The 9,387-nt window shown below is 39.9% G+C and overlaps 1 protein-coding gene across 1 annotated transcript; it reads left to right on the top strand.

The window, feature by feature from the left end:
* The first annotated feature begins 1,865 nt into the window (after nt 1-1,865).
* LOC147431047 (uncharacterized) lies at nt 1,866-4,959 on the top strand. Its single transcript, XM_086493618.1, has 11 exons — nt 1,866-2,154; nt 2,592-2,773; nt 2,819-2,917; nt 2,983-3,549; nt 3,630-3,745; nt 3,837-3,965; nt 4,041-4,211; nt 4,287-4,424; nt 4,502-4,597; nt 4,678-4,780; nt 4,864-4,959. Exons 1-11 carry the CDS (start codon nt 1,866-1,868, stop codon nt 4,957-4,959), a joined length of 1,986 nt encoding a protein of 661 aa, XP_086349744.1.
* The last annotated feature ends 4,428 nt before the right edge of the window (nt 4,960-9,387 follow it).

Genomic DNA, 9,387 nt, shown 5'->3' with positions numbered 1-9,387 from the left:
GTTAACTCTCTTTACCCGCATACGTGCCGTTTGTCGATAAAGACGCTTCTTTTCTCGAGCTTCTTGGGGAGACCATAGTGGAAGTCTCGGAGAATTTGATGGATCTTCCTTCATAGGATTGATAGAGCGCTGCTTGAAAACTCCTCAGTGGGGGCACCAATTTATGACGAAGGAAATTTGGAATGGCGGCCTCTACACCAAAACAAACTCCATTGTGCCACAAGGGAAATGAGATGAGAGCACCACCTAGTCTTGGAAGCGTGGACTAGGACCACTACACAAAGAGAGAGAGAGAGAGAGAGAGAGAGAGAGAGAGAGAGAGAGAGAGAGAGAGGTCACTATGAATGAACCATTAACCGTAGTGTGTGTACAAGGAATCGATGACTTCAAACACTCCCAACACAAATAGCATATAGATTACCAAACAATCACTCAAGGATTAGCCAAGATCACATCAAGCACTCTCACACACATATAAAACATTTCTCTTAATTAACATAAGTAAGAGGAGGAGAGGTTACTAGCATGAAACAATTTGCACTCTAGGATGTGCAAGAATAGAGTGAATGAATGAGCTTATGGGCTCATGGTGAGTGATACAAAGGCTCAATGGGGCTGAGGGAGACTTGAAATTACAAAGGGGAAGGCCTCTTTATATAGGAAAGAGAGTGATTAGGAGTGAGGTTAAGATCCAAGTGTAATTTGTACAAATGAAGCTTGATTAGGGACATTCAACCAATGAAGAAGCTCCTTCCAAGTGATTTGTTGACCAATTAGCTCCATCATCGCTTGTGTTGTCTTCACTCCTTCCTCCATAGCTTGAGTCCAAGAGCTTCCTTATTTTAAAATGTAAAGAATCTACATAAAATCAATACATATCTAGTAATAATAGAAAGGGGTTGAATGAGAACTTATGAATTACAACAAGATTAAGCATGACTAGAGAGGTGATTAGAAGAGGAACTTTGATGGGTTTTTGAGCTTGAGAGAGAGGAGAAAGGAGAGGAGGGTGAGAAGAATAATGGCTGATTTTAGAGAAGGTCTCAATGTGGAAAAGGAAGGGTGTGTGTGTGCAAAGGTAGAGGGGGTGGTCTCCACCACAGTTGAAAAAACTGGCGTCCACCATTTTGGCCATATCTCCTAGACCGTAGATGCAAAAATTATAAACAAAATATGACCAGAATCTCCAGCTCATCAGCTACAACTTTGATGAAGACAACTTTTCTTGGATCGGAGTGGAAGTATTTTTTTAAAATTCAGCAAAATCATGTGTCTGGTTTCTTCCTTTACCAAGTCTTCCACTTGGGTCCCATTTGTTTGAATCATCATATGGCTCCAAAGCCATAATGATATGAGCCACTCATGACCCTTGAATCATGGGTGCATGGCTCCACAACCACATCATATCTTTTCTTTTCACATTTATATATTTTTCCTTCCCTTTACCACTAGGTTCTCCCTCTACCTTTCACCTCCGGTGAACTAGTCAAGAAAAAATCTTTTTTTTTTAAATTTTTCCAAGAGGTTGTTCTCACTCTTTCTTTTATTGTAAACCTCTAGAAGCAAGGAAAACCAACAAAATATGATAAACAAAAATTTGTGATAGGCTCGGATCACCAGCTGCTGCGTAGGATCTGCTCACGTGTGCTGCGGGCCTGGCTGTGAGGAATTGGTACGCTAAGGTCTAGCCCGACCCAGTTGTTCGTAGGTTTCTGCGAATGCGTGCCCGAGTCTGAGCCGTGCAGGTAGAAGGGGGTGAGGTGGGCTCCTGGATTGACAGGGTAGGGATGGCGCCACACAGAGATAGAGAGGGAGAGGGGGCGACCCTCGTCTATATGTGACACGGGCTTCTACTCAAGGGATCAATGGCCCAGGTGAAGCGTTACGAGATCTGCCGTCCAAAATTTTCGCTGGCCACTTTTAGCCTTGCTGGAAAATGGCGAATTAACTGCGCGCTACCTTTCGCCTGGCCAGTTTTAGCTTTGCTGGAAAATGACGGGCGCCGAATTAAGTGTGCGTTGCCCAAAAAACTTTGCGCCTCATTCTCTGCAAAAAGCGGGCAGGCAAAATCCGAAAGGTCACGCAGGTTTCGGCTCTGCAAAAAACTGCGCCATTCTCTGCGCATAACACGTCACGCAGGCAGAGAAAAAACAGGTCTCTGCGCATAATAGGGCACGCATGTAATTCGAAAAAACAGGGGCTGAAACCTGTGCGCTGTTCAAATAAAAGGCCACACAGAGAATGGGGCACGCAGGTTTTGAACAGCTGCCTTCAAAATCTCGCTGTGCTGGTTGAAACCTGCACGTGGAAATCTGCCTTCAAAATCTGTGTGCCGGTTGTGGTCTGTGCCGAGATTACACCTGCGCATTCTGCCACCTACGAGTAGATTTCCCGCAGTGTGCATTTTCTAAAGGTCATTACACTGCCGGCACACTCCGTTCAAGGCCTGGTTTTTTTGGCTTTCCGAGTTTGCAGATAATTGCAGGAGCATAGACTGTGCCGAGATTACTGCATAGTTAGATGAGGCTTTACTTTGTGTGTATGAAAGCACCATCTGAAGGGTTTGCCGAGTTCGCAGATATTGCCAACAGGTTACTGCAGCGAGAATAAACTGTGCCGAGATTACTGCCAAGTGAGCCAGGCAAGGGAAGCATATGCGTCTTTGGTTGCAAGTGGAGAAGTAGCAAGTGGGACGAGCTTGTGGGTGTTTTTGAGAGTACAAATGACAAGTGTAGGCGAAGTGGACAGTGATATCAACATGAGGGAGAGTGAGGTATGTTCCGATCACATTGTGCTTTGTTTTTGGGTAATGATTCAGTTTATGAAGGTTTCATTGCTATTATGCTTTGGTATGTCTGATGGTGCAAAGTGTCTAAATTTGAACCCGTTGATGAGACATGTCACTTGTGTTGCTTGTGTATGTGTAGAAGTCATGATTTGTATGACGAATAAACTTCAATCTTTTTTTCGTATCTTGGTCAGGATGTGTCTCCATTTATTGAGGTTGTGGGGGCAAATGGAAAAGTGGTTCGCAAGTGTCATGCGTCGCAAATATGCATTGATAGAAAGGTTTTGTACGAGAGGCGATGTCTTCTTATTAGACATCTAAAGAATGTTCATAAAATCACTAATATCCATATTCCAGAGCATAAATCAGGGCGACCTAAAACTAGTGAGAGACCACCAAGAGCAGTGTCCCCTAGATCTAAACGCCAATGCATGACAAGATTTGGGAATGTTGCACATAGAGTAACAGTGGCACGGAAAAAGTTTCACGAAGATTTAGATCAACGAGCAACTAAAGAGTGGGAAAGAGTCTACGATCGAGAAGGGAAATCACAAATAGAATGGGAACACGCTTGGATTAAAGCTCAAAAGATTGCATGGGAAGCAAACATGCCGAGTAGAGTAGCAAAGATGGAGGCAAAAATAAAGCGCGGGTACAAAGCTCGCGCGAATGGGACCCCACATGATGTCGATGTCTCTCACGAGGAAAATTCTAGTGCCGACGAAGAAGAAATCAATGATTGTGAGGATGGGTCTTCCATTGTAAGTTTTGTGCAACTCTTTTTTCTTCAAGTGGTTATATTTTGATATTTGCTCTATTTACAATTTCTTTGTTATTATAGCATGTTTCGTCATCCACTTCTAGCTTTACGCATGCCGAAAGGATTACTTTCGTGGTGAGCTACGACCACCTTGTATGTGAGAGCCACGACTTGAATATGGAGCAACTTTTGGAAAGGTTTGTTGCTAATATAGATTTGTATAAAATGTGTAAATCTTTCAAGCGTATTAAACAGGTAAACAATGTAAGTGTGTTCATTTTAATATAGGTGCCATAAAGGAGTTACGTTTCTCTTGCGATCAAGTCGGGCTGGCCTTGAATCGGGTTTAGATGACCAAGTTATCGATGATGTTTTAGATTTTGAACCTTTGACAAAAGTTATCAATCTCTTTGCATTGTGAGAAAAATGTCCCTATGTTTAAGTAACATAGATTTTTATGCTCTTATAACTCATTAAACTACTATTTGATAGATGGATGGAAAATATATTACCGCCAGATGTTCTCTCGGTGGTATGGTGGGTGGATAGCATGTGGTACCCTTTTGTCTCGGAGCGTACTATAGGAGACCATACTCCCGACAATTTCTTTGGGACTCCCAATTTAGGAAGTCATATCTTTACATTCTTCCCTGTTTTGGATGGGTATGATTATTTTACTGTTACGTATTACACAATAGACAAGTAAATGCGAAGTCTAAACTTGACATGTTTATATAGATCTCATTGGGTTCTTTTGGCATTTTACAATGCCCATGTGGTACGTATACCTCCTCTTTCTCGACGACGGTCATCGATACTACTCTTTGACTCACTCTCCATTGTCACCATGGAGAGACTGTTACCAAGTGTGTCTAGGTATGCATTGCTTTTACTTCTTCATAATGATTGAGTTGTTTGATAAGTTTCAATTAAACGCATGCATTTGGTTGAAGGGTACTAAAGCATTTAAGTACACATTGTACAAATCTACAAGTCAAAGAGGAGCTAGAAAATCCATGGGAATCATGCGAAATCATTACTTCAAAGGTTGATAGCTTTAGTGTAGTTTTTTTCAATCAAGTACTGACATTTTTATTGATAATTTAATAATATGTTATTGTTTGTGGGGTCCTCAACAACCAAATGCAACCGATTGTGGATATTATGTAATGACTGCAATGAGATTGTTGATCAAGACCACGTTCAAAGACAAGAAGCCTCAACTCAATATGGTAATTGCATGTTTTGAATGAAACATCTATTGTCAAGGTTGTTTGAGATCTACATGGTTTTTAATGCATATATTTTTTGGCAGTTAAAAAAGGATTGGTTCGGACATGAAGAGGTTGATTTCACGAGAAAGAAGCTCAACGAGCGGTTGAACAAGCAATTGGGTGAAGTCACGGTTTAGGAGGACACAATTTTAGTGTTGAGCGGTATTTAGATTACATTGATATTGAGATCACCATTTTTGGTATTCGAAGCTAGCTTTTTGTGTCGATGCTACATTTGTAACTCCTTGCTTTAAATATAATCCGCTTGCTTCGTATCGATGTTGAAGTCTTTCATGTTTACATTCATTGTTTCTTGCTTTTCATGCAATTTAAAGTTGAGTGTTTACATTCGACTTCAAAGTTCGTTTGATCGGTTATATTCTTTATGCACAATTCTAGTGTTGAGCGGGTATTGAGATTACATCAAAATGTGTGGCTCCATTTCTTGTATTGGTAGCGGTATTGAGATTCAAATCCACTTTATTTTGAAGTCTTTCTTATTGCATACAATGTAAAATTAAGTGTTTACATTCGTAACTCCTTGCTTTGGATATAAATTTTCGAAGCATTGAGTGTTGATCGGTGTTGACATTCGTAACTGCTTGCTTTTGTTATATTCTTAATGCACAATTGTAGTGTTGAGCGGTATTGAGATTACATCAAAATGTGATCACCATTTTTTGTATGCATTTCTTATTCAAATAGAGTAACATTTTGAAGCCTTTCTCTTATTGCATACAATGTAAAGTTGAGTGTTTACATTGATATTGAGAACTCCATGAGTAGAGGAATGTGTATATGTAAAGAGTTGGAAAGAGTTGGAAACAGTCGAATTTGAATATGTAAAGAGATGGAAAGAGTTAAAGTCTTAGAATGTATACAAATGCATCCAACTAGTCTTGTTTTATGTATTCAAATTTGTATACAAATACGTCAAACTTGTCACATAACTTCGGAAACAACTTACACTCCACTGTGTCACAAAACTAACCTCACCACATCCTCTTGAAATAAAGTAATCTCGACACATTGTGTAGAGATTACTTTTATGGTAGGGAGTTCTTAGTTTCTAAACTTGATGGAAAAAAGTTGATGAAGTTTCTTTTATGGCAATTTCTAACTCTTTGGAAAAAAAATAATCTCGACACAATGTGCTGAGATTACTTTTTTCACAGATTATGAATTTATCTCTGGGGAAAAAGTAATCTCGGCACAATGTGCCGAGATTACATTTTTTCCAGAGAGTTAGAAATTTGAATCTGCTTACCACACTCCCTGTAAAAAGTAATCTCAGCACAATGTGTCGAGATTACTTTTTTTCCAGAGAGTTGCTATTTGATACTCTCTGGAAAAAAGTAATCTCTGCACAGTGTGTTGAGATTACTTTTATGGCTAACTTTCTGGAAAAAATGTAATCTCGACACACTGTGCCGAGATTACTTTTTTTCCAGAGAGGAATTAGAAACTGTTTACCACACTCCCTGCAAAAAAAGTAATCTCGGCACACTGTGCCGAGATTACTTTTTTTCCAGAGAGTTGCTGACTAGTACTTTCTAGAGAAAAAGTAATCTCGACACATTATTCAGAGATAACTTTTATGAAAGAGATTTAGAAATTTAGATTTGTCTACCATTAACGTAATTCCAACACACGAATAATGTTTGGTTTAAACCATGCTTGAATAAACTCGTCAAAATCTACTGTTTGTATTAAAAAATCTTGAAATAAAATTGTCATAAATACGTCATTACATGGCTTTGACTAGAGGAATACAACAAAAACATTGTGACAATGGAAGCTTTGATGCCTAGTAGTTGTTCTCCATTTTCTCAGGTAAGTGTAAAGCAATACTCCACATCTTCTGCACCACCAGATTGGTAAGAAGAGATCACCCCCCCAAAACTCTCAGCTTCATTACAGACGCGAATCACTTGACCCACTAGAGATTGAATGACATTTTCCTTGATGTGCATAGGCTTTACTGGGAGGAGAGCATGACATGTGTGACACGTGGGTGTGATTTGAGAATCCATTAGCAAGGTTTTGGTGCAACAATGTGGACACCAAATACGGGGCCGTTTATCAAAACAAACACAAGATCTACCTCTTTGGTGCTTGCGTCTGAGTTGACCCGTTTGACGCAATGGTTTGAAAGGTTGGCCCATTCCGTCAAGTTTATGCTTTGTTGTTCTTCATTTGTGCGAACTAGTGGCACACCATGACCAAGCCAAGTTGCTGTAACGTGGGCCTGTATTTGTCTAATACTTCCTCTCGCAGGGAGATCAATCTTTGTAGGAATCACAAATGTTGAAAGTGTCCCTTTCATGTTTTGCAACTGTTGCCTAATGACTTCAATCTCTTTGGGATCCTTGGAATACACCTCTTTTTGTATAGTTGACAGTGCATCCTTGAGGTGGTTGATGAGATCCACCACATCATCCCTCTCTTGTATATTATTATCACTATCGTGCGCTTCAAAACCATGATGCAAGGCATCTTTGTAGATATTAGATGCGTCTTCATGTGCACCATGTAGAAACTCTTTCAAACGAGGAAAGTGAGTCAGTACTATCATTCGAATACCATTAAGATGCTTACATTGGCTACCCCAATCTGGGCAATCACAATAATTGCTTTGCAAGCTGACATGATACCATATACTCTCAGTTGTGGTACTTTGAATCTTGAAGAGAAGTGACCCTTCATTTAGAACCTGAATGGTAGATGGTGTGGTTTGAAACCTTTGCAAGATTATCTCCCCTTCAATCATTTTTGTTGTCTGCATCTTTGTTCCCCCCCGAACTCCATATCGCCCAGAGTCAGCTACCATGCAAACCATGAATTAGACATGAATCCAAACCTTCAACCTATAATTTGCGATAAACAGAAAAGAGAACAAATTACCTATTTCTTGTTTTTGTTGAAAGAACCTCAAGAGGGTACCACCGATGCGACTTCCAGACTTCGAATCACCCACAAGCACATGCAAGAGCTCCAAGATAGATCGATTAATCCGAGCATCCAAAAGAGTATATTTAATATATTGCCATAAGCGCTCCACCAAGTTTGTGGTGTCAACATTGCCATGTCTAAACATTCGTCCAAACCTTGGCCATCGGGTTCTCCACATGCAATCCCTCCCACACCATCCATTAGTAACATAACGAACTATATTTGGGTATGGTGAATACCTCACCAAAAGCTCTTGAAATCTGCCTTCAAAATCCGATTCTGTCGCACAATGCATTAAGTTTGAAAAATCATTATAAACATCGTCCCTTAACTCTTTTGGAACCTACATTTCAAAACAAACGTGCATATGTTGTGCATCAATTTTTTAATATAGATCAAATAGTTACAATTAAGTAACTTAGCAGTATAATACCTGAGGTAAGAGATTCTCCACCCATGCTTTCTTGGTATGGAACCAACAAAGTAGAACACAGCATGCAACCTGATACTTTTTCCCATTGGCGTCAACACTCCAACTATGTGGGTCTTCATCCACGACCTTCGATATAGCCTCTAGTTCTTGTTGTGACTTATCAATCACAATAGCTGATGGACGAATGTGGCCCATACTCTCAAAGACTACAGCAACTGTCAACTTTAAAGCAATGACGTCATGATGACAGCCAGGATCTGTCGTACACAGCATGAACCAAATTGGTAGGCCAACACCTAGTTGGTTTGGCAACACTACAGCATACAATGGTAAACCATATATGTTTGTTTTAAATGTGCTGTTGATCCGAGCCTATCACAAATTTTTGTTTATCATATTTTGTTGGTTTTCCTTGCTTCTAGAGGTTTACAATAAAAGAAAGAGTGAGAACAACCTCTTGGAAAAATTTTTAAAAAATGATTTTTTCTTGACTAGTTCACCGGAGGTGAAAGGTAGAGGGAGAACCTAGTGGTAAAGGGAAGGGAAAATATGTAAATGTGAAAAGAAAAGATATGATGTGGTTGTGGAGCCATGCACCCATGATTCAAGGGACATGAGTGGCTCATATCATCATGGCTTTGGAGCCATATGATGATTCAAACAAATGGGACCCAAGTGGAAGACTTGGTAAAGGAAGAAACCAGGCACATGATTTTGTTGAATTTTTAAAAAATACTTCCACTCCGATCCAAGAAAAGTTGTCTTCATCAAAGTTGTAACTGACGAGCTGAAGATTCTGGCCATATTTGTTTTATAATTTTTGCACCTACGGTCTAGGAGATATGGCCAAAATGGTGGACGGCAGTTTTTTCAACTGTGGTGGAGACCACCCCCCTACCTTTACACACACACACCCTTCCTTTTCCACATTGAGACCTTCTTTTAAATCAGCCATTAGTCTTCTCACCCTCCTCTCCTTCCTTCTCTCTCTCAAGCTCAAAAACCCATCAAAGTTCCTCTTCTAATCACCTCTCAAGTCATGCTTAATCTTGTTGTAATTCATAAGTTCTCATTCAACCCCTTTCTATTATTACTAGATATGTATTGATTTTATGTAGATTCTTTACATTTTAAAATAAGGAAGCTCTTGGACTCAAGCTATGGAGAAAGGAGTGAAGAC

The sequence above is a fragment of the Adiantum capillus-veneris genome, chromosome 21 (genome assembly GCF_014529385.1).
Source record: "Adiantum capillus-veneris isolate H3 chromosome 21, ASM1452938v2, whole genome shotgun sequence".
NCBI lineage: Eukaryota > Viridiplantae > Streptophyta > Polypodiopsida > Polypodiales > Pteridaceae > Adiantum > Adiantum capillus-veneris.
The sequence above is the reverse complement of the archived record's forward strand: the minus strand, read 5'-3'. Positions and strand labels throughout refer to the sequence as shown.

What these genes read in the sequence shown, in the direction of transcription:
- LOC147431047 (XM_086493618.1), top strand. Translation starts at nt 1,866, where the DNA reads ATGGCCCAGGTGAAGCGTTACGAGATCTGCCGTCCAAAATTTTCGCTG. An exon ending in GTGAGGATGGGTCTTCCATT is followed by an intron (nt 3,550 to 3,629) that starts GTAAGTTTTGTG and finishes TTGTTATTATAG; the next exon opens with CATGTTTCGTCATCCACTTC. An exon ending in ATGGAGCAACTTTTGGAAAG is followed by an intron (nt 3,746 to 3,836) that starts GTTTGTTGCTAA and finishes ATTTTAATATAG; the next exon opens with GTGCCATAAAGGAGTTACGT.